The sequence below is a fragment of the Poecile atricapillus genome, chromosome 2 (assembly GCF_030490865.1).
Source record: "Poecile atricapillus isolate bPoeAtr1 chromosome 2, bPoeAtr1.hap1, whole genome shotgun sequence".
Classification (NCBI taxonomy): Eukaryota; Metazoa; Chordata; class Aves; order Passeriformes; family Paridae; genus Poecile; species Poecile atricapillus.
Genome location: NC_081250.1, coordinates 106288375 through 106314016, shown reverse-complemented (window position 1 = coordinate 106314016; position 25642 = coordinate 106288375). Strand labels below are relative to the sequence as shown.

General features: G+C 38.9%; 1 protein-coding gene across 2 annotated transcripts in view; it reads left to right on the top strand.

The window, feature by feature from the left end:
• Positions 1-1150: 1150 nt before the first annotated feature.
• Positions 1151-25642, top strand: part of ROCK1 (Rho associated coiled-coil containing protein kinase 1) — an 84665-nt gene continuing 60173 nt past the window's right edge. For both annotated transcript variants that reach the window (XM_058832663.1, XM_058832662.1), the window contains exon 1: positions 1151-1285. In XM_058832663.1, the coding sequence (XP_058688646.1) occupies positions 1193-1285 (93 nt within the window). In that variant the 5' untranslated portion in view covers positions 1151-1192. The remainder of the gene's footprint in view (positions 1286-25642) is intronic.

Below are 25642 nucleotides of genomic sequence, written 5' to 3'. Positions count from 1 at the left end.
TTAGTTGACACGTTGGTGTTGGCCTGGATGGTCTCAGAGTTCTTTTCCAACCGAATTGATTCTGTGACTGTGATTCCTTCCCAGGCGCGCGCCGCCTGCCGCCGTCTCCGCCCGTACCGGAGCTGTTCCCCCCGCGCATGCGCCCCGCAGCCCGTCCCGACTGTTCAAACAGGAAGGCGGACATGTTGGTGGCTCTCGCAGGTTCCCGTGCAGCCGCCGGACCTCACGCTCTCCCCTCCCCTTAAGCTGCCTCCTTCCCACCTCCCCTCGCACGTCGCAACCTCGGATCGGTCCTGAGGCGGTCCGGGCTGCCGTCCCGTCCGTGAGGCGCAGGGTGGGGCTGAACCGGCGTTTCCAGCGGCGGGAGGTAGCGAGGAGGAGGAGGAGAGAGGAAGAAAGATGCTGCTGCGGCCGTTCCGCCGGTGAGGTGACTCGTCCGCCGCCCGCGGGGGCACTCGCACGGTGCCTTCCTCGCTTCCTCGCCTGGTGCCCACGGACGGACCGACCCTACGGCGCTGAGACACGCCGTCGAGAGGATTCCCCTAAGTTTTATTTTTTCCATCTATTTTTGCCTTGTTGGTGTGCCTGCAGGCTTCCGTGGTGGGTTTTTTTTTTTGTTGTTTATTTTTTTGTTTTTGGGGTTTTTTTGTTGTTTTTTTTTTTGTTTGTTTGTTTTTTGTTTTCCCCTCTTCTGTTGTTTCTTCTGGTTCACCGGAAAGAAAGCCGCGCTCCGGAACCTGGCACCGACCCGCCGGCGCTGCAGCAGCAGGGCGAGGAGGAGGGACCGCTACGCTGGATCCCAGGACGGCTTCCCCGGCTGGGAAGATGGGAATGCTGAGACGGTGGGGCCCGAGCAGAGGAGGGAGGGAGAGGAAACCTCCTGCTGCGGAGCTGTGAGCATCCCTGGAAGCTGCGTGCGTGTCTGGAGGAGCGCGGGGAGAAGCAGCCTCGTCCCCCGCCTGCTGCGGGCTCCCCTTGGATTCTCTGCCCCCTTGACGGGGACTTGCCCCAGAGACTTCTGTGATTGAAGGGATATCGCAGGAGGCGCTTCCTCAGCCTGCTACAGGCTGTGGTTTTTCTTTTGTGCTCGCCTGTTCCTGGTTTTGTGGTTTTTTTTTTTTTTTAATTTTTCTTTTTATTTTTTTGACCTTACATTGCTCTGGAATAAGGGAAACTTTTTATCTCCGGAAACATGTCGTCGGGAGAAAGTTTTGAGTCTCGATTTGAGAAAATCGACGTGACTTTGAAGGACCCCAAGTCCGAAGTGAACGTGGACTGCTTGCTGGTGAGTAGGGAGCGCCGATGGGCCCCCGGTCACGTCTCCCCGAATTCCTTACCCTGTGGGACCGAATCTCGCACTCCTGGCTGAGTCACCGCCCTGCTCAGCTCCGCACTGGTGTTTTGTTTACTCAGCTTTGGGCTGAGGGTGCGTGAATGTGCCCGTGTGCCGGGAGAGCGGCTCATGCCAGGGAGGCGCCTGCCCAGCCCTGCCTCACACTTGTCATCTCTCGCACTGCTCTGTGCCTCGCCGGCTGTCACAGGGGCGGTGGAGCCTTTCCACAAAGGCGGAATTCGTGAGTGCTGCTCTTCTCTGTGAGCACAGGACTTCAGATAGCTTTGATACCAGTTCTCTCTCCAACAACTTTTTTAAAGACTCAGATCCTCTTATACTGTGGTTAAGCGCTGCAGCGCTGACAGTCGCATACAACACGATTAATAAGCCCTTACAGGTGGGGGCAGGGGTTTAAATGCGTTTTGAGCTGCTGGTTGTGCTAGGCCTAGGGTAGAGGGCTGCTCGCTTGTTGTTTCCCTAATTGATCGTGCCTGGATTCACCAGTGCTGTCAGTGTTATAACTGCATCGTAGGAAAGCAAACCGTAACACTTCCTGATATAAAACTAACCAACGTCATTTGGTATGATTGACAGAATTGGATAATCTTTTAGTTCTCATTTAGTTCACTTAGTACCTCAGTAAACTGCGTGCCAAATCCAACCAATTTGTTTGGCATGCATCTGGGTCCTTAGATATGCCTAGAGATGTCCTTAAATAGTACCAAAGCATAATTTGTGCTTTCACACTGAAGTAGAGGGCTTATTTTCTTTGGAGCAAGTAATGGAAGTTCTTTAGTGTTTTTTTTCCCTGGCTTTCTGTTGTCAAAGAGCAAGGAACAAATAAATTGAATTTGTTCCTTGTATGAACTCTGACATTTAGGGTTGGAAGGGAAGGGAGGTGTGGGGGTGGAGATAGCTCTTAATAGTCATTCTTCATTTTCTGCTGCATGGTTCTTGGCAGAAAGTTTGCTTGAGCATAAGGCAGTGGAGAGATTAAGAGAATAATGCAAGAATCTGTACAAGTTCACAGTATTGTTTATTCTCTAGCTTATTACAGGTTTGTAAGGTTCTGAAATGTTGATAGGTCAAACCTACATCTCTAGATAAAAGCTGAGCCTTATGGATGCTGCTGTCACAAAGGAAAATAGCACTGTACCTTTTAGTTAACTTGCTTTTCTTGATCTGCTTTACCTATCTGTCATCTTAGAACCACAGCTAATGAGGAGACCTCTGCTTCTTAGGATATAGTGTGTCAATTTTGGTACCTCGAGACTAATCAGACATCTTTACAGCCAGGTTCTATTGAAAGGTGTCAAAAGTATAGATAAGCTAAGACTCCAGAGTTTACATTAACCATGGCTCAGTTTTGCTAGTATGTGCTTAAGTGCTGGCCGTTCTATGGGGACCTGGAATTGGCAGGTATCAGATATGGAGTTGGTAGTATCTTTAACTGTATTCCTTAATCTTATAATCAGTTTAAGGATTTGCCCCATTTCAGTTATCTTAATTGTGATTAGGAGCTAAGCTGTAGTCAGTTTGGGAATGAACTTGCTGGGATGCTTCCAGTCTTGCTTGTTGAAAGTTTAAGAACGTGTTTCTGCATCACAGATTTTAAGGTCCTTTGAAGTGACAATTTTTTTAGGAAATTTCTTTTAAACTATTACCAATTAAAAAAGAAAATGCTGCTTCTGAGGAAATCAGTTGGTAGGCTGACTATGTATGTATTTGGCCAATATATCAATCTTTCGGCTGGCTGGACTTACGCCTTTGTTTCACTCGTTCTTGGGGTTTTTTCTATAGAAGAATTTAAGTACCCTAACGTTTTCTAAACAGCTTAAATATTTTACGCTAGTTCTTAATGTGATGATTCACCACATCATTCAGCATCACATCATCATCGCATTCATGACATCATCAGCATCATTCTTGGCCCAAGAATCATACATTACATATCAAGTTGACATTACATATCAAATTCATTAAAATCTGTATGGATATGCTTTTAAGGAAGAAATGCTTAGGTGTAAGTGTAATTGATCTGAATTTAAATATCTTCTGAAATTAACTCCCCATTCCCCTCCCTGCAAGTCTTAGTTAAAGAGGGAAATTTGACAGAGTTTAGATTTAAAAGTAGTACACTTGAAACTAAAATCACATTTTTCTGGTCAGACTACGCACAAATATTATTTCTAATAAAAGTTTAAAAATTTAAATTATTTTTTACCTTTGATTAAGGTTGTGCATTGATGTGCTTTGACCTTTCCTAAGCAAAGCTGATAACTAACTGTTACATATCTGAGCATATCTGAGTAGAAAGACATAGCTGACACACAGACACTTCAGCATCTGATGTTCAATATGTGTAGGTTTAAAAAGCTGGGGTTCGTTTAGATTCAGGAAACATTTTTTTTTTTGGCTGTATGAAGAAAAGTCTCAGCAATGCTCTAGGCTTCTCTTAGGATGGTTTTATCCTCTAACTTCGCTTCATTTTTCTTCTTTTCATATTTTTTTTCCCCATCAGTTTGTACTCTTTGTAGATGAGCAAGCAAGACACGGAATAACCTTTAAATAAGCTTTGTAGCCGTTTTGGGTTTTGTAAAAGTCATAAGCTCTGTTCTGTATGCTAGAAAGATTCTAAATTTATATGTGAAGTAGTGTGAGAACTCTAAGAAAAGAAGGTGGGGGTGGGGCCTGATACAAAGGAAGATGTGTTACCGTTTCAGGAAGGTGTGGGAGAAGAGTGCTGACAGCAGAGCAGGCGGAAAAGGCTCACTGAGGGCCTTGTAACTTCAATTTACATGCTGCAGGAAGGAAGTTCATAAAGCTTAAGTGCATAAGAGAGATGTGTTTATTTTTCCTGTTTTCTCTTATGCAACTGTAATGAAAAACAGAGAAGAAAATGAATTTAAGTTACAGCTGTCTGTAACTAAATTTGTTTCTTTGGTGCTTCCATGCACTTGATTTAGTACTAGGCAGGGGAATAATAGATAAACTCTTTTTTTTTATGAGGCATGGGGAGGCTCAAGCCTGAGTTAAGTGTAGACAATGTATCACAGCATCATGTAGTGCATTTTCTCAAAATATTTGTTGCTACGAATCCTACAGTCCCCAAGAGATCTAATAACACTGTGAAGGCTGTGTTAGAGAGGTGGTCACGCTGTGTGGTGTGCAGTGGTCAGATCCTGATGAATTCCGTGGGGATGCTGAGTAGGCCCAAAGCCAGTATAAGTGACTAACTATTAACTTGAGCTATGTGTCTCATGAGCTTAAGCACTGAAAAGCAGTATTCAGTGAGCATTGTTCTGCAACAATTTTTGGAATGAACCTGTGTTTTAGAAAATTCTTAGGGTTTATGGGCTTCCAGTTTTTGGAGAGTGCGGAGTTAAGGAGTGTAATAAGTATATAGATGTGGGATATTTTGACCTGAAATCACCTATGCTTTTGGTTCTAAAATAACTAGTAACTTTTCATGAAAACGTTCTTTGATGCTCTCTCTGTTCAGATAAGGACTCACAAAGAGTATTTTCATGGTTTATACAGGCACTTGAGTTATTATATATATTCTCTTTATATATATATATATAACTATATTACTATAATTATTTAGGTACTTAGTCAATTACTTCCACAGTTGATTTTAAAAACTTCACACTTTTGGTGGTTCTTATCTTCAAAGATGTCAAATATTTAATTTGTTGAACAGTTTGTCTTCAAATTAACTGACAGCAGTAAGCACTGCATATCACAAACTTGTTTTATCTCCTCTGAAGAGGTTTCCATTTTTGTTGCACCAAAAATACATAACTACTGAGCTTGATTCATCTTTTTTCCTAGGCCTGTTTCATCAGCTAGATTAATTCATGTTTATCTGTCTTGCATAGGAAAAGGCAAGATGATCTCATCTTTGGGATTTGGAGTTCTATATATATATCTATCTCTGTTACTAGACATATTTTCCTCCTTCTGTTAAATATGTTAGGGAACACTTCTGAAGACTTTGTGGCTAGGGATTTGGATAATAATTTTTTTAAAAAGCAATAAATAAAAAGTAAATAGCTGAAAGTACGTTTACTTTAGAGGTATCTATCCAAATAGCTGTTGAAATCACATTGACTGAAACCACACTAACTCTGCTCTTAAAATCTGAGTGATTAAATGGTAGAAAAATTTGTTATCTGAAAAGTTTCCTTGATTGCCAGTGAGGTTTCTTATATATATATATGTGTGTGTGTGTATATATATATATATGTATGTATGTATATTCAAGAAGCAGAACTTCATGAACATATGCAGATTGTCAGCTTCAGAATTCTGTAAGTTGTCTGAAGATAATTCAAAGTAAGGGAAAGTGTTGTGACTGACAAAATCCCTTTGGGCATGTTTCTACCATTCTTTAGATCCAAGTGGAAGGTCTGCAGTTGTGTTGGGGCAATCACCAGTATCACTGCAGACTGGGTGTTGAACAGTTTGAGAGCAGCCCTTTAGGGAAGGACTTGGGGTTTTTATCTGTATTTTTGGCTCTTCTGTCGGAGAATGACCTTTTTTTGTGGGGGCTGTTAGTGTCAGAGCAAGAGCTTTAAATTGAAACGAGTATAGATTTAGATTGGACATGAGGAAGAAGTTTTTTACGGGGAAGGTGGTGAGGTGCTGGAACAGCTTGCCTAGAGAAGTTGTGGATACACCGTCCATGTAAGTGTTCAAGGCTGGATTGGATGGGTCTTTGAGCAACTTGGTCTTGGGAAAATTGTCCTTACCCATGGCAGGGGTTGATACTAGATGATCCTTAAAGGTCCCTTCTAACTCAAACCATTCTGTGATTTGGTAATTACATTCAAAATAAGACTTCTGGCTGACCCAGAAATACAATTCCATGTCTTCACATTACCATATCTAATTTTTGTATATGCAAAAATAATTAATGTTAATTATTAATATTAATATTATTTAATGTTAATATTATCTTCTCATCACTACAGATTATGGAATATAAAGATTAATGTTAAGTTAATGATAAAATAAATATCTTGATATGTTAGTCAAAGGTAAAATGCAATTTTGAGTTGGCTTTGAGTATACAGTAGCTTGATGGGTTCTTATTTTAAGTTGCATCTCTTAAGAATTTTTTAGTATTACATTAGCCTTTAGAAATTTAACAGTAGAGATGTGGAACTGTCAAAATATTAGTATTTGTTTCATGGTGTATGGTAGGTTTTACAGAGGAATTAATAGTTAACTTAGCCAGTTCTTCTGCATATAAAACTAGAGGCTGTGTAGGAATGTAATTATTTATTTTTCCCATAAAAAGTTTTAATGAGGATAGATAATAGAAAGTTGATGTTAAGACACGTTTCAACAAGAGTAATAAAACACCCAGCTAAGCTATAAATGCTCTTACAAAGTAAAAATATTTGTAAACAATGTCCTTTTCCCTGGAAACTGCAGAGTTTTTTTTTTTTTTGTTGCTTGAGGAAAGGAAGAGGGAAACACCTGGAATTTGTTTGTTGGACAAATTGAAAATCAACCTGCTGGTCTGTAAATCTTTGACTTTGAAGACAGTGATAGCTTCAGGATCCACTCATTGAGAACTTGATAAATACTGAGAAGCCCTGTGAGCAGATGATGTTGGTAGCTTCACAGTTGCTGTTAGCAGAATTCCCTAGGTCATACTATAGTAATACATAAAAATAAAAAGCTTTTTAAGGTCTTTTACTAAAGAACACTGAGATGTTTGCCTTGATACAGGATGTTTATACTGAATTTAAGAGGTCCCAAACCATGTAATTAAAATCTTTTTTTTGGTGGATGTTTCTTGATTTTATTTATCTAAACTCCTTTGTCATCAAGAATTTGGAGTTCCAAATAGAAATACTGAAAACCTCAGCTTACTTTTCTGAGAACAAAATTGGAGAATGGTTGAAACCTTTTCTGTCTTTGCCTTAATTTGTCCAGTCATTCCAGCAGCAATAAAGCCAGAAGGATGATGAGACAATATTGGTAAAACTTCAGGCACTACACAGGCAGCACCCTGTTATAGCTCAGTTAAAGCAAGTGCAAATAACACCATCTTCTAGCTTTTTCAGCAATCTGGTGAAATTAACACTCAAATTAATGCCAAGGCACACAGCACAGACGGCAACCAGGGGGAGTGGGGAGCCACGTGAAGCAGGAAGCCTGTGACACTGGAACATTGGCATTGGAACAAGCTGTCCAGGGCAGTGATGGAGTCCCCATTCCTGGAAGGGACATGTAGATGTTTCACATGGGCACACGGTTTAGTGATTGCTCTTGGCTGGGGAAATGGTTGGACTCAATGATCTTATAGGTCTTTTCCAACCTAAATGGTTCTTTGTACAGTGACTGAACAAGCACTGAAACAGGATCTTTGAGAAGAAAAGTGGTTTGGAGCTTCTTTTGTCCACGTTGTTTTGCTGTGCTGAGATGATTGGATTGCCTGTGCTGAAGTCTCCAGTCAGTAGGGTAGAGATGTCTCTGTAGTGTGCTCAGCATCAGCAGGGTCTAAGGTGCTGTGGTACATCCAGTTCCAGCTCTCTGGAGACTGTCTAGATGAGCAGGAGCTGCTGGGCCGGGTTGGCTGCTAATGTTGCTAATGGAGAACCAGAACAGGATCAGCACCAGCTTCTGACCGGAGCAGGGGTCAAAGTCTATTCTGATACTCAAAATCTTGTAAAGGATTGGCTTTCGTTAGCTGAAAGGTTGCCACTCCCTGTCAATATTTATACAGTAAAAACTGTCATGGGGACAGTATGTAAGATCTCTTTATTAGTAGGTCCTAATTAAAACCCACTGCAGATTTTTTTGTTTTAGCTTCTCATATGTTTCTTATATGCATTAATTTTTCTGTTTCTTTCATAGAACTCAGAAACATGTGAAAGTTTTCTTGTTTTTTATCAGTTGCATGGTCTGAGATGATACAAAGACCTAATGCTTGGAAACCTCTGTAGGAAACACTGTACACACTAAGGCTTTATTTTGGACTCTGGATTGGAATTACCTAAAAGTGTTTCTAGCTTGAGTGTCTCTGGGCTGTGGAGCTTATAACTGAACTGGAACACAAGTGGAGCACATACTTGTTTTTTCTTACAGATCTTCATGAGTCATAATATTCACTTAAAAAAAAATCCTCAAATTCTGATAGCTATGTAAATATTGACTGATTGTGTCTTTATATTTTTTTCTCTTAAAAGCAGCACAGTACTTGGTGCTGCACTGTATTCAGATGTATTAAATGCTAAGGAGGTATGAATATATTCAGAGGAAAACTTGATGTGAGATGCCTACATAGAAGATGCATTAATAGAAGATGGCTGTTTTCCTGTGTAGTCACTGACTGCTATGAAAATACTGTTTCTGTGGAGGCTGAGCATAATTTTTAGCAAATAAATAAAGGCAAAAAAACCCCCTGACTACACAAAACTAAGCATGTCATCTGGAATGTGCTTTTTGAAGAAGAGGAAGTCAGAAGCTTCTCTTGACATCTGGAGATTTCAGCTAGGAAATTTTTTTCCTGTTTTGTGGTTGGAGATGTTACATTTTTCAGCAGATGGTTAGTAAACTTGTGTTATGGCCACAATGGTTATTTCCAGTGGGAAAGTGTGAAGGAACAATAGTTTGGGAATTCATCTCCAGCTGGCTACTGTTTGATATTTGTTTCTTTTGTCTAAATCAGTTACTTTGGATGATGATTTGGAAGTCTGCCTTCTTAATTTTTATTACCACATATTGTGGGAAAGTAGTATGGTGTTGAGTATAAATTATGTTTTTTTCACAGAATGATAGAGGCTGGAATGAACCTTGCGGGTCCCTGCTCCCTCTGCTCAGATAGGGTGGACTTGACCAGGTTGCCCAAGAAGGCTTTTGACAACTCTACCACTTCTCTGGGCAACCTGTAATTTTCCACTTCTCAGAAGAATACTTTTTCTGTTGATGCTTCACACAGTGGAAAATAAAATTCACCAAAACTAAATAGAAAAGTCATCAGTAGTCATTCGGCATTTATTTGCAGAGTTCTGGCCTTCTTGTTCAGTAAATCTATTTCAAGCCCAAATAATTTTTTTTAAGGTATTTGCCACAGAAGACCAGAGGAATTTTCTGCATGGAGGCATTTGTAGATTCAGATATTTTAAGCATAAAGATTTGTATCTGAGGAGTCAGTTGCTGTGAATTCATAAGCTCATATTTGTGACTGTGGTTGAAACGGATGTAGGATTTTTTTGTTGGAGCTAAAAAGAGTGAATGCCTTGCTGTGATCTCCAGTGTACACTCAATGAGTGCTACTTCAGTTTTTCATGATTATGTAGCCTTGTGTTTTCTGTATCTGTGTACATGGATCATTTTCCTCATGACAGGCAGTGTGGGATGCTGGGTAGAACTTGTTGTTGTTCTGGAGATGTGAAAGACTTTTAGAAACTGATGTGACGGGAACCTGTCCCTGAGAGACTGGTGAGACTCCACTCTGCCCGTGGAGTTTTCAGGCAGAGTCTTCAGAGGAGAGACTTCAGCTTCAAACTTTGACTTCAGAGAAGCTGAAGTATAAGGTGTCAGTACAACAAACACCAGCTTCCTAGAGTATGGATGACAGTCCAGAATGTTAATTCCACCGTTGAGATCTGGGAGCTCATTTGACCACGAGTGTCCAGAGACTCTGTTAAGTATTTAGGAGGGGAGGAAACCTCTCCAACCAGGAGGTAACAAAGTAGGAGTGCATGGGGAAGATTCTTCAGGGAGGAGTGAGGTGAGGGTAGGACAATCAGTGAGTGAGCACTGGTTATACTTGGCTTGTGCTTTTTGCAGATGCTAGGTTGTGTGAATAGTACCAGGCAGGACACGAAGCTGTGTTTGAAAATAGAGGTAATACTGATGCCTCACAACTTTATGTTGATACTCTGCACTGCTGTCAGTGTTAGAGGTGGAATCATAGAATTCCCTTCTTTGTTATGAAATCTGATTATACAAATGTGTTTTTATACTAATCTCTTAGAAAGTAGCTTTGATTTTAGGCATGCAGAGAATCCCATCAGCATTGAGCTGAGAGAATTTATTCTCCCTTTTCAAAGAGGGAAGGTGGTTCTGCCACTTCAGCAATGGTTTGTTTATTGCTTTAATACATCTTCTGTGGGTAGCTGTCCTCCTCCTTCAACTTAATTTACTATTAAGTTCATTGACAATTAAACAAACAATTGTCAGCATAACAATGATACAGTTTTTGGTGGTCCTGGGACCATTCAAACCTGCTGTTACATGCTATGTATCTTCTTTTGTGGAAATTCAAGGCCAGAAGTGGTGCCAGCCAAGTGGAAGACTCACTAGGAATTGAAGTTTTTGCTCTGCTAGTGCTGGTAACAATCACCATGGCTTTTGAAAGAGGGCCTGTTGTTGCCAACATTTTTGGAGCAGAGATGGTGATGAATAAAAAAATGCCAACGAGGACCTGTGAGTGAAAGCTGAACAATTGATGTAATTGTGTATTTTATTAGGTTGCTTTTTGTTTGAGCAATGGGTTTGTTGGTTGGTTGTTTTGGTTTGGTTTTTTTTTCAATATACTGCATTTATAATTGGACATGTCATTAAAGAGCTAGGCTTTCTCTGTAGTAAATAAATCTGTAGGTTTCCTGGAAGAGCTTTTGTCTTCTGTCTTTTACTAAAATGCCTGTGGCTATTTTTAGCCTTTCTCTTCTCCACAAACTGTTTTGTGCATAGGGTTTTTGGAAGTAGCATGACGTTAAAGTGTTTGGAAAATCAGGTAAAATCAGGTAGTTAGAGAAATCATCAGAGCTAGTCACAGTGTGGTTCTGAATCAAACTATGAAGAGTCTTCTTAAGAAAACCGTGTCTAGGAGAATTCTGGGTTGTTTCTCTAAAGAATTAAGTTGTAACACAAAGGTCTTGTATCACATAGTTTGCAAGGTCAGAGCTGTTCACTCATTCTGCGTGGCATTGGATTGGAGTAAGGACAGGACTAAAAGTCTCTCTTGCTCTAATTCTTGATGACTGTAAGGTCAGAGTAATCTTTGAAGTGTTTTCCTTTTGTTTCTTTTCTGTCCTCAAATGCCTTCCGGCTTTGATAAGAAAGCTTTTGTCCTTCTGAACAGAATGTATACATACCATTAGTAGTTTGGACTTGGGATTTAAGCAGATGCCATTTAGAGGTAAAATTGGGGTGTTAGACACTGGTGCTGCAGGAGCTGCTTTGGGTCTGGGATTGCAGAGACTGTAGACAACTCCTTTGTCACTTTCTGCCTTCTGTACAGTTGATTTTGTCTGGCATCAGGGAATAGTTGGGACGGCTGCATTGTTATTCTCTTTGGTCATCTCTTCTTTGAGCCCCTGGCAAAGAAAAGGAGTCAGATTAACTTCACCTTCATCTAAAGAATAGTTTCTGTCATAGTTCTTGGTGAGTTAATGGAAAAGAAGGGTCTGAGAACCATGAATTCTAGGGGAGAGAAAAAGGAATCTTTTTTTTCTTTATATGTACCCTGTTTCATTGCAGTTTGATGGACTCATTGATATGGTCAGGAATAAAATAAAAGGTTGATCAAACCCATTTATTTGCAGGTTGGGAAGCTTCTTTCAAAGTTTCTGATGCCCTGTAAGTAGGAGCCCTATTTTTCAGTGTGAGATTCAACCAGAATAGGCAGCTGAAGGTTTTCATTCAAATCTGGCTATCTTGTGAGAGGCTGACTAACTCTACCAAAGCAGGACATCTTTTGCTTTCTTTCTTGTATATTTCAACATCGAAAAACTTACCTTACAGTGGTGCTGCATTACTCATATTTTGTGGGGGGAAATAACAATGTTCTGCAAAGGTGTATTGTAGAAACAAGTTGAAATCCTAAGCTTTCTTCTGACTGATAATTCCTCTTACATGTAATTTAAGAACAAGTCTTCTGAGCTGATGGATTAGCAAAAGAGGAAAAAAAAGGAAATAGGGTCATAATGTTTTAAAGAATTACTTTAAAATGTAATATGGTGTTTTTACAAAAAATAATTTTTTTTTTTTTGGTTAGGGTAGTTGGAATCAACATAACCTCTTTCATAAAAATGGAGAAAGATGCAAACTTTAACAAGTAATTTGCAACTTAGTTAAAGTTTGTGCTTAACATTAGATAATTGTCTGTAGATCTTGCTTCCCTTGAATTTCATCATGATAAACAAATGCCTTTCAGGTATAATGAAGTGCAGCTCACAGAAATGAGCTGGTTTATTTGTTAAGCTCCCTTTCTGCATCCAGAAGAGGACTGAAGCAGTGCTACCCATAAGAGCACCTGATTAACTTGGGCAAGATACCGGTGTCCTCCTCTCTGCAAAATACAAGAATCACCTGATTTTTAAATCCAGAAGGGTGGTGTCTATTGTCATGATTTTATGTTCTTCAGTCTTCAGATAATTTCTGTTTCACTTTTGCAGTAGAAGTAAAACCAATAATCATGTTCTAATACAAAAAGGAGAAGCAACTAATGGGGCAGTCGACAAAAATTATTTTGTCAGTAATGTCAGTCCTGTCAGTTTATAGTCTTCAGTTAATTCTTAAATTTGTGCAATGGGTATTTACCTACCATAAATTACTTAATTCTTGACAGTTATAAAAAATAACTTTATCCTTTTGATATTGAGGTTGTGGAAAGTCAATCATTCAATTTAAATACTTCCTCTTGTTTAAGCACCACTCAAATATCTCTTGAAAAGACAGGAGGTGAAATGAAAATTGGTGTGCCAATCCTCTTGCCTTAGAAAATAAAATATCAATGAATAGGAAGCATCAGCGCAGTATCCTTGATAATGTGATACATCCTTCTATACTTTCAAGTATTTTTAGCTGCAGAACACAACAGATTACGTTTATAGTGTGGCAAGGGTAGGGTACAAGAACGAAAAAAATGCCCTTCATGGAGAAGGAAGTGTTGTCTGTCTGAAAAATAATTATACAAATATGAGGTTTGGAAAACAGGCAGAGAAATTAGTAAGATGGTAATGAAAGATGATTTTGGTGTTGGAATTGTTTGTTTGGCCTAATGTGCCTTAAGTTAGAGTTTCCTGATTTCTTCAGTCTTTTTGTGAGACTGTTTTGTATTTCTGTTTCTTGCATCTAAAATAAGGAAGTGGTTCCCCCAGCCCCCACAATTTGTGGGTTTGATGGTGTGGAGGCAAGTTACTTTTTGTACTCCTTTTAAGGGATAGGGAAATTTCACTGGGAGTACCATCAGATACTCAAAAAGCAGACGTCAAGCTACAAGGACATGTGTCAAACTGAATGGTCAACAGAAACCTCTACAGCAAGACTTAAAGTCAAAAGGCAGGTGTGAGTCTGTTTAACATTGTTTCTTCAATGCTGCTGTTTGAATATAATCCATTGTGTTCAAATTTTTAATTATTTTCGTGGAATCACAGAAATACGGAATTGGAATGGACCCACAAGGATCATCCTGACCTTGCACATTTTACAAACCCCAAGGAGCACACCATGTGCCTTAGGGCGTTGTCAGAATGCTTCTTGAACTGTCAGGGTTGGTGGTGTGGCCAGTCCCCTGGGGAGCCTGTTCCAGTGCCTAACCACCCTCTGGTTGAGGAACCTAACTTAAACTTCCCCTGACACAGCTTCATGCCGTTCTCTTGGGTCCTGTCACTGATGACCTGAGACATCAGTGTCTGCCCCTCCACTTCCTTTCAGGAGGATATTGTAGGCTGCAGTGAGGTCTTTCCTCAGTCTCCTCTTCTCCACGCTGAACAAACCAAGTGATCACAGCCGCTCCTCCTAAAGCCCTCAACCACCTTTGTGGCCTTCATTTGGTCACTCTCTGAAAGATTTGTATCTTTCTAATTTTGTGGCACCCAGCACTCGAGGTGAAGCTGCCCCAGAGCAGAGCAGGACAATCTTCTTCCTTGCCCAGCTGGCCATGCTGTGCCTGATGCACCCAGGACACAGCTGCCCCTCCTGGCTGCCAGGGCACTGCTGACTCAGATTCAACTTGGACCCCCAGGTCCCCTCCCATGGGTGCTGCTTTCCAGCCTCTCGTTCCGGTCTGTATGTACATCCGGGGTTGCCCCATCCCAGGTGCAGAATCCAGCACTTGTATTTTGTTAAACTTCATATAGATGGTGGTTGCCAAACTCTCAGATTTGTTGATATCTCTCTTCAGGGCCTCCCTGCCTTCGAGAGAGTGAACAGCTTTTCCCAATTTAGGATCACTGGCAGAATTACTTGAATGAAGGACTGGAAGGAATTCTAAGTGATTTATGAATATATTGATGAAACACAAGGCCCTGTGGGGGGATAGAGCCCTGCAGAACCCTGCTAGTGGCAGGTCAGCAGTCTGATGTCACCCCATTCGCTACAGCCCTTTGCGCCTGACCCATGAGCAAGTTGCTTGCCCATCCCATGGTGTGTTTATCCAGCTGAATGCTGGACATTTTTGGTCCAGTAGGACTCTGTGAGACAGTACTGAAAGCTGTACTGAAATCCTGAAAGATTAGATCTTCTGGCTTCCTTTGATACCTCGGTGGGTTAGCCTTGTCATAAGAGGGAATTAAATCTGTCAAGCAAGACAGATTCCCCTCAGGAACCCATACTTATTGTGACTGATGATTGCATTATCCTTCAGGTGTTTTTCAATACCTCTCCAGGTAAGCTTTTCCGTAATAGTCATTGAAGTGACATTGACAGGCCTGTAGTTTCCAGGGTCATCTTTCTTTCCCTTCTTAAACTGGGACAATGTTTAACGGCTTCTGGTTAGCTGGAACCTCTCTTGATTCCCAAAATCGTTAAAAAAATCATTGAGAGGCTTATCCTTCTGAGTTAGAGCTGTATTTTTCTTAAGTTCCAGATGTTCCCACAGACAAGTAGGGAAAACTGAGGGAATCCGTGGACATGGGCTTATGACTGCAAAATACTATTTTTAAGTAAAGAAAATGAGTTTCTCTGCATGCTAATACATATTAGTACATGAACCTAAAACTTGCTGTGCTTCAATATAATAAGTAAATTTTTACAATATATTAGCTTTTTTTAGTATCATGTTCATCACTCTCTTTGCATTAAATGTGTGGTAGAGAATTAATGTATTTTTAGGGGAAAAATTGTATACAAGGAGGAGCTTAATGAAATTTGATGCTTTCAATAGAAAAATATCAGTGGTGGCTGTTTGAATTGTGTTGTGCATATATGTGAAGCTGTTAAAATGAAGATATGTGCATTTTAAGTTGCACTTTAACTGTAGTGTCCAATGCTCAGCTGATAATGCTCAGTAATAAAACAGGAGACTGTTTCCAGTGGTGTAATTGCTGGAGGAAAGGGGGAAGATCACTAAACTGTTCCATTGACCTAAGCAGTTTGAGGATTGTAATAAATAAAGTTTACTGGTCTCTGAAATAATTTGCCTTCTTGTTAGCCTTACATACTGAGTAGGTAGTGGTTTTGTACCTTAATAAATTCATATGCAATTCTTGCTTGCTTTTCAAGTCTGAAGGCATGCTCAACACATTTCCAGGAAAGGCTTTCTGTGAAAAAGCTTCATTAATCACTCAAGATTATAATTAAATAAATTAATTGGATTAAAAGAAATTAATGCTCAGTACCTTAACAGACTTTTATATACATGTATACATACTATATGTGATGAAAAATATGAAATCATGACATTAATTTTCCTTTAAAATAAAAAAAACCTGTAAATTCAGTTGAAGTACTCTAAGCTTCAGAAAAATTGATAGGAGTGTCTGTTTTCAGTACTGTGCAATTATAATTTTCTACTCTAGATTTTGTTAGAAGGAAATGGTGTTGAGAATATTTCTGTATACTGAATGGTGACACCAAAATTGCGCAAGGAATAATCTAACTAAAGTTTGCTAATATAGAGCTGAATTAATTTTGGTGTGACATCAAATATATACTATTTAAAAAATATGTCTCAGCTTGTGGTAGTCAGTGGGTTTTACTGAGGCTTGCGACCTGTCACAAGTGGGTCTTCCAGGATGGATGCTGGGCCTAATGCTGTCCAATATCTTCCTGCATGACCTGGATGGTGGCATTGAAAGTACCCTCAGTAAATTTGCTGATGACACTGAGTAGTGAGGAGAACCCTTTGGGAGGAAGAGACATCCTACAGAAAGACGTGGACAGGCTGGAAGAGTGGGCAAGCAAGAACAGTGTGATGTTTAACAAAGTCAAGTGCAGTGTCTTACACCTGGGATGACACAACCGAAGAGCGCGGTACAGGCTGGGATCTGTGAGGTTGGGAGCAGCTTTGCTGACCCGAGGGGCCTGCTGGACAACAAGGTGGACATGAGTCAGCAGAGCAAACACAGAGCAAAAGCAGACTGGATCCTAGGCTACATCTACAGAGGGGTCAGTAGCAGAGTTGGAGGTGTGGTCATTCCACTCAGCACTGGTAAGACCACATCTCTTGGGAGGTGTCCAGTTCTTGTTCCTGCAATTCCAGGAGAGTTCTAAAAGAGGGTCACAAAGATGATCAAAGGGCTGGAGAACTTGGTTTGTGAGGGAAAAGTGAAGGTGTTTCCCCGAAGAAGGCTTGGGGGACCTCATCACAGTGTTCCAGTACTAAAAAGACAGCTACAAAGATGAAAGCTGTCTTTTCAGGAGGAGAAAACAAGGGCCAACATGTACATGTTGCATTGGGAAGGTTTATGTACAAAAGGAAGTTTTTACTGTGATTTAAGTAGTCAGTTACTAGCTGTTATTTTTACTTATGCAGTCAGTCATTAGAACAGTCTCCTTATAGTCCCCATCACAGTGGTTTTCAAGACTCAGCAGGGTGCTGGGCAATCTCATTAAGGCTCCTTTTTTTGTGAACAGTTGGGCCAGGTGAACTTTAGAGGTAGCACTGAATCTAGATTATTCTGTGATCCTTCATCTTTGGAGAAAACATCTCTACAGTGTCTCGCTGCTTGGTTTTCCCTTTGCCTTTTCCTACCTTTGTTTCAGGGCCTCAGTGAAACTCTTAAATCAGTGCAACATGTTCACAGCAGTGCTAGTTAAGCACAAAGTAATGGTATGTGCTATATGTACAGACTGTTTCCTCAGCTATCAAGGTCCCATTTTCTAAGGTGATACTGTACAGGATATGATATCTGTAGTGAGCACCATGATGTTAATTTCTCTTTTAACATCACATCTGGTCTCATGAGAGCGAAAGAGACTTGAAGAGAAAAACTTTTAAAGGTAGTGGCCTGAAGACACAGAAGAAACTCAGCCACGGGGAATGCATAACAAATCTAGTTTAAGTGGAGAAAAATATAAACTGCTGTTATTTTCTTAAATATTTTTCTCTCTAAATGGTAACTCTAAATAGCAATAGTATCTGAATTTTAAAAAGAAAGCAACAAGGAAAGCAGCTCCCTCAGAGTTAATTTTTGTCTGTTTGTGATATTTAATACTTCAGAAGTTAAGGTGAACTCTATCTGGAAAGAGGGAAAGAATATTCGGAGGATTTAAACCAGCAAGTTCAAACTACCCATTTAGATTGAAAAGCTAGCTCTGCTAAGCTACCTCTCTTAGCTACCTTTGCTAAGAGAAACTTACAAAATGATCAGGAGCTAGCAGTTTTCAGGTGAGAAGTTGCTTGATTAGTATATGTCTCCAAATTATGAATTAGCATAGAATGAAGTTTTCAGTAAATAGGATGTAATTCTTCTTTGTCTGAAAGTAATACAGGTAATTTGGATAGGAAAGGTTGTTACCATATACAGTCAGATGTAGTTAAGCAACATTTAACTTTTACTAGATGAAGATACTTAGTTTATTTGGGCATAAAATCAAGGCTGCAGGTACACTTTAAAAAAATAACTGAAGTAGTTGATCGATCTGTATTTCTGATGGAGCTGTAAGAATTATAAAGAAAAAAAAAAAGTCAAAACTATGCTTTAATGTCAAGTGTATTTTATTTCTTACGAGATTACTTTTCTGTAATAGAACTTAGAAGTACTAGGGATTTGTTTTAGAATTCCACTTGCACGGTGAAGGTTCTGCAGCAACAATCCTCAGGCCAGTCCATCAAGAGTGAGGCCGTAGTCTTTCTACAACAGCCTCTTATATCTGTTTTGTAAACCAGCATCTAATATATCTGTTTTGTAAACCAGCATCTAATACATCTAATACTGTCCTTGTTCTGCATTCAGTAGCTGTAGTATTTAGCCATGGGCCTTTTAGAATTTACCTCCTTCTTTTGTTTTGAGTTGTGGGGCAGGAGGACAGCTACCATGATCCATAGCAGAAAGTGTATTAGATGAAATTAAAAATGCATTGGAAGAACTCAGTGGAAAGAGCGAGTCAAATTCCAACTATTGCTTATGGTCTTTTCTCTGTTGCTGTGATGTGGGGCTATTGGCATTCCCCATGCACTTTTGAAGAAATGAGATGCTTCAAATGGTGCCAAACAGGCAAATTCAGTCACTGTCACTGTGGTGTTGCAAAGAACAGAGGTTAAATCAGGATGTCTTTTAGTCATCCCTTTACCATCAGGTTCTTGTTATGTTTCTGCTAGTTCAGAATGATTCAGTGTGTTGCTAGCTGACTCTTGACAGAACAGAAGATCTAAGCCACATTGGCCTTTTAAGACACTTGAAGGTATTTTTCTCCCTTTTTACAGAAAAAAGCGTATTTATTTTGAGGATTAATAAAGAATGTAAGCTGTATTACCCTAATTTTAGTTTTGTAGTTTTTGAGATCATACTGCTAGTAATTAAAAGTTTTTAAAAACTTAATAATTAAAAATGAAAATATGTTTTTGACATGCTTATGACATTGAACAATGTTTGCAAGCAGAGCAAGTTAGGCTGTAGGATATTCAGAAGATTTTTTTGCTGTTAAGATTAACTTCTATGTAGAAATAGTATGTGAGAATTTAGAACTATTCCACTCAGCTTTTTTCTGAATTTTCTTGCTCTTGTCTTTCTGGACAGCCATGGACTTTTGTATTGGTTTTCAGAAGGAACAGTTTATCTATTCATACACTGGTTTTCTGCTGTTCTCTTAATTCTTCACAGCAACTTGTACAAAACAAGGTATTATCTCTACCTGTGTTGTTATTTATAAAAGTTGGCTTTTAACTGAATCTCTTGAACTGGACTAAGTGTCATCTTCAGAGAATAAGCAGATAAAGAGGCTTTTTGATGAGGTAAGGTTAAATAAAGTGGAAATTTATCATGTCATAGTTCAATAGATAAAGGGACAAAATTATAAGAAACGACCAGTTCTCATACTTGTCCCTTAATTCTGTATTGGAAGGAAAGAAAGAGAGCTCTAAACATGTGAATGTGACATGATCTTAGAGCTGATCTGCAGCAGTTCAGAAAAGAGGAAATTAGGTTATTTTCTGTTTGCTGCAAATTATACAATGTGTTATCTTGACTGTAAGGGGGATTTTGAATGTGCTTTATATGACAGTATTAGAACAAATGCTGCACTGCTTGTCTTCAGACTCTGAAGACTGCCTTAAGCATCTAGAGCTTTGCATCATGAGCTACTTGTAATTTTGCAAGTGCAAAGGAATTTGTGTCTCTGTTGAAGTTTTTGGTACTTTTTATTTCTCTCGCCACGCAAAGTTTGTAAAATGTGAATCTGAATTAAAGTAGTAGGCCACTTCTAAAAATTATTTAAAATGTTTGTCTGTTTGGGATGTGTGAATCTGTGTGTAGGGGATGTATGCACACACATACTTCCTGGTGTTAGACCTTTCCTAATGTCATATGGTTGGATTTTTCCTTTCTAAGTCAAATTGTTTATCTGTAGTTCAGAGTTTAGTTAAATTTAATGATAGCTTACCTCGATGCCAGTGCATTTTGTTTGAATATCACAAAAGATATAACTGCCTTCTTAATTTCCTTTTGAAGTCTCTGAGGCTAGATACGTTCATTTACAGAATGACGATAATTGGTAACAAGCATCTGTTTCCAAAATTATTGCTTCCATCCATGTTTTATGTAGTTCTTCAGAAATTGGCTCTGTGGTCCAGGCTTCTGGACTTCTGGAAAGTGAAGTGCAGGATGTCTAACAAAGGTGTGACTCTAAATTCTTGAACCAATATTGCTGGTCTTTAATTACATTCCAGAATATCTCACGTTGATATTTTGTTGTATTTAGAAATTAGAAACCTGCTTTCCTCAGTGTTTTACAAACACAGAATTTATATGAATGGGAAGTAGCAGATACTGCCTGACCTTATTTGACATGACTTTTGAATTACTCGTTCTTTTTATATTTTTATACGCACATTCAATGCATCTCTAGTCTCTTTTAGTTCATGTAGATTTCCAACAAAGCAGTGCTTTTTAATGTCTTTTTAAGAAAATTTGATACTGGAAAAATGTTTTCATAAAGCAAATGCTGGGCAAAAATCATACACAAGTTGGATGCAAGTAAAAAGTAGCCTTTAATTCCCTTTTGGTTTATTTTGTTTGCAGAAAACACATTTTTATCAGTTTTGCTCTCTGCTTAATGGGAAACTAAATGACAGCTACTCAAAATGGTCTGTGGGAGTAATGGAGGAACAGAAAATGCCATGTTAGTGTGTTATGATTTGTCTCATGGCAAGCTTTTATGGTGTGACAAAAATATTGCCTGCCCTCATCTCCTGTAGAGATTAATTTAATCAGCCCAAGCTCAGTCTTGCTCCCTTGTAAGGACAGGCAAGAGAGACTTTGACAAGATTCCATGTTTTTGGCAATGGTCCAGACAGCCCTGGCTCTCTTTCCTCTTGGGTTAAGATTTGTTTTTCCCGTGTTCTAAATCCAAAAGAAAATCATGCCTTTGGCGTACATCTATCAGTCTACTGTATCCTCTTTGGGTTGGTTTGGGGGGATGGTTTTCTCAGGTTCTGGAGTGCTCTGCTGAAGAGTGGTATGAGTTGACTTAGTCTTTTGAGGTAGCTGGAGGAGTCGGTAGAAGAGTTGCTTTTACAATTATTTCTTAGCATTTTAGTATTTTTCGTCCTTATGATCACAGTATATGAGCTTGGTGAAAATACCCAGTGTTGTAGAAGCTGAATACCACTGTTTTATGAAGTTCTGCTCTCTGTGTCTCATGCTTGAACAAGTGTATTAGAAATGCATGTCTCGTGCTTGAGCAATTGAAATGCTGGGGAAACACTTCTTTCTTGGTGTATGGAGTTGGTGGCTTCGGTTTCCCCCAAACTTTGGTCACAAAGCTTGAAAAGGAATGAAGAAAAACTTACTTGCATGTCCCTAACAAGCTTGTAAGCATGATAAATCACGACATCTTTGGACTTTATTGAAATTAGAAATGTTGGATCCTCTAATGGATTTCTAATACTTCCCTCCTCTAGTCTTGAAATAATGAACTTGAAAATCCCAGATAAACCAGCTTGTATTGTTGCAGTATTACATATGGTAAAATCCTTACTGATTATAATGAGAGACTTGCAGTTTGTAGAAAGCCACTCTTAAGTTTTCATGGACAGCTTTGGTTCTGTTCTGTCATTTCAGTACTGGAATATAGAAACATGCTTTCATGTAGGTTTTTTATTTTATAGTTACACTTTTTTTTTTTTTTTCACATGCAGTCCAAAGCATTCAGGATTTTAGTCATGATTATACCATGGTGTCATAAAGGCTAAAAAGAGTACTTAGAGGAGATTTGGTTAAAAATCAGAGAACTGTAGAATGGTTTGGGTTGGCAGGGATCCCAAAGATCATCTAGTTCCAGCCCCCCTGCTATGGATAGACACTTTCCACTAGACCAGGTTGCTCAAAGCACTTCCCAACTTGGCCTTGCAGGTTTTTGGGAATGGGACATCCACAAATTCTCTGAAAGCATCTATTGGGAGTGGTTTTTGACCTGAAAGTAGTCACTATTAGTGACTTGAATATATACTTAAACATCCAGTATTAATTGAAATGGTGTTACAAGTGGCATTGTCTGTATATGTTACCATTTTTTCTTCAGGTGGGTTTTGAAAGAGAGCTTATCTCTTCACACTTAAAAAAAAAAAGTTGCTTAAAGGTAATGCGTAAAAGCATGTTTTTAAAATTTATAAATTTGTGAATTTAATTCATCGGGTTCTGGACTCTGGAAACAATCTGTTAGAAGAACCGTTTTGTTCTACATTAGCAGTGAAAATCTCCCAAAAATGTGAAAAACTCACTGTTTTGTTCCTGTTAGTTACAAAATCCTGGTAATTCTGATGAATTTTAGTGGTTGGAAGTAGAAATAACTTGTCTATATCTAAAATAATTCTCATGGAATTTTTATAACCTTTTTAAAAAATAACATTACTTGAAGGTCATTTTTGTGGGTGTATTCATCATGGAAAAAAGAACAAATATAGAAAAACATTGGGTTTAGGCATACAGACGTCTTTTTTATTGAAAGTGAAGTTTTTCATTTAATCTATGCATGAAAAACGTCCATGGGCTTCACTAGGATTTGCAATACAAAACTGTCTAATGATGCACAAATTCTTATATAGCGTTAAGGTCTTGTTTAGTTGCATATTTCAAATATCTGCTTGACGTGTGATTGCTTGTGTTGGAATGTTTATTGCAGAAATGTAGCGAGAACTCTGACAGGAGATTGTGCAATCAGAGAAGCTTCTCAGAGTTGATTCCTTGCTTCAGTTGTGCTCAACTTCCCATATTTTTCATTTTGCAGACTGGCATGTTTTGCATGACGGTTGGCATGTGACACTAAGGAAAGGCGTATTGCTTTACAAATCACTATTTCAGTTTCTACAGAGTCTTTTAAATATAATTCTTTCATAATCTTCATTCCCGGACTTCTCTCATGGCTATTCGCCTCTAATTGTATAAGTGTTTTGACTTGTAGAGTTTTAGTGAAGAATTCCCCTTTTGGTGGTGGGGAAGGGGAGATTTTGTGTAGTGTTTCCAGACTGCTGGAAAAGTTATGATGTTGTCACTTCTTCTTGAAAAGTTATTCAGTTAATTTTCTGCGCTCTGTTTAAAAAATGAAGTGCTTTTGTTCTCAGGTTTTATTTCCAGTCCCCAGGTTATTTTTCTGTGGGGTGGATATTATTACTAGGGTTTTTTTTCCCCTTGATACACCTTTTTAGAGCCTTTTCTAAAGCATAATTATTGAACTAATATGATCTTCAGAGACCAAGTTGTCAAAGCTATAGAGCAAACTTGCCTTTTTATTGTTGTGTAGTTTATTGTTTTTATCTGTAGTTAGCACTTAGTTATGTTTGCAGCAAACATAATCCACAACAGGTTCAGTATGGCTGCTGAGGTATTGTTGCTTTACAGAAAAATTAGTATCCTTTCCAGTGACTTATTGTGTATTGCATACTTTGATGGTAATATTTTTTTGTTTGTTTTTCATAGCAAAGGTATCACTTTTCAAACAAAAGCATGGTGGGAGGGCTAGAAGTAGGAATTTAAGCTATTGGTGGGACAACTTATGCTAGTTCTACTATAATGTAAAGTTAGGAGCTTTAAAGTTAGGAGCATAAAGTGCTTTATGTATTTGACAGCTTCTACAAGAGGTAAAGCACTTTTATTTATGTTGTTTGCAATGACTCCTATGAGCAAGTTGGTGTCTTGCTAATTCACATCTTGTCCAAGGACTAAGGCTTACTTTCTGATGTCAGGTTTTGTGGATACCTGCCTGGAAAAAAATCTGTGAGGCAGACAGCAATTTCCTAGGCAACAGTTGTGGAGGGGGTCCTGTTTCCTTTGGTAAATACCACTATTTCTTAAAGGAGTTGTGCAGTTTCTTTTCTTTTGTTGAAGTCTTTACTTGACTCCTTTCAGGTTGCTGCAAAAGAAGCCTTAGACTTTTGAGCTGGGACTGGACCAGTTTATCTTCATTCTTTCCTATCTCTGATCTGTCTTTATACCATTTTGTCGAAGGGAAGTTATGTACCAGTATTTGCATCCATAGTGTTAATTTTTATCCATGTTACTTTTGCTTTCTAATGAGCGTTCCTTAGAGTGTTGACTCCCATTGATCTAAATTGGTAGTTTGAAGTGTTTGTGTTTCAAATGAAAATGCTGGGACTCCCAGATCAGAATGGCAGATCTCTGTGCTGCTTGTAGAAGAATCTGCCCTCACAGGATAACCAAGAAAGCTGCGGGGACCTCAAAGAGCATTGGCTGATGTAATTTACAAGTGATGTTTGGCTTTAAAAATAAAAATTGAAGTAGTTATTTTAGATTTTAGTTAAGGGAATAGTGCTTGCCCTGTATTTTTGGTTAACACCATAACTTTGAGAAGTGGAAAGAATAACTCACGTTTTTCCACCGGGAGGTATTTCTGTGGATAGTGTGTCAGGTTGTCTGCTCATCTCCTGTTGCAGTTGTTACAGTAGCTGGGAACTCTAGACATGTGAGGTGTTTCCTACTGCCAAGTGCTGCAGTGGCTGTGGAATGCTGCTTCCATGCTGATAAACATCAGTCAGTTCTTTAGCTGTGCTCCTACTTCTTCTTAAATATATATGTTTCAGGTGTATTTGTGTTAATCACATTTAGTATAGTTTGCTTGAAAAGGGCAGTTCTAACAAGCTGTACTTACACTTTATTTAATTCTAGTGTTAGGGTTTGATAAATAATTTAAACCTAAAAGTAGGCTATCTATTTTCTTATTTTCTTCACATTAAAATATAAAGATCTCTGTAGCCTTCCAGGTAGTTCTACAACTGCTTTAGTTTTTTTATGTAAAATATTCTTTTCATGGTAGAATGTGCTACATTTGGTGTAGAAGCTTTGAAGTTTATAAAACTGGCCTACAGAACATACTAACCGATGCAAGTGAACCTTTTATAAGGCAATAAAGCTGTAAGGATCCAGTGATCTCACTTGCTGTGAAATTAATCAATGTAATTTCACTAATGGCAATCAGCTTTTACTCCTGTTTCACATATTTCTGGACTATTTTCAAATTATATGGTACCTGTTTTCTGCCTAGATTTTACTGAAATATTTTCTTGGTGCTGTATTGGTCTATGTTCTTCATTATCCTCGAAGACACTGCTCTCTCATCTGATAGTTGTTCCTGAAGATGCAATAAGTGGAATTAATTCTGATGATGGATTGAAATAATAAAGCAGTAATGTAGTAAATTGAAGTTTAGATGTAAAGACTATTGACCACAAGAAATTATGCATATAATTTTATATAGTAAAATTAATGTTGTAATATAGTGTTAGAATTTGGAGGTGAAAGAAACACCCAGTGAAATACATTTTCTGGATCGCATCTTCAAACAATGTCAGTTTTCCATAATTTTGGGCATAGTCTCACGAATAGGTGTCATTCAGAACAGATCTAGTTATTCAAGATTTCTCCATCTAGTCAGTGGACAGAGGGG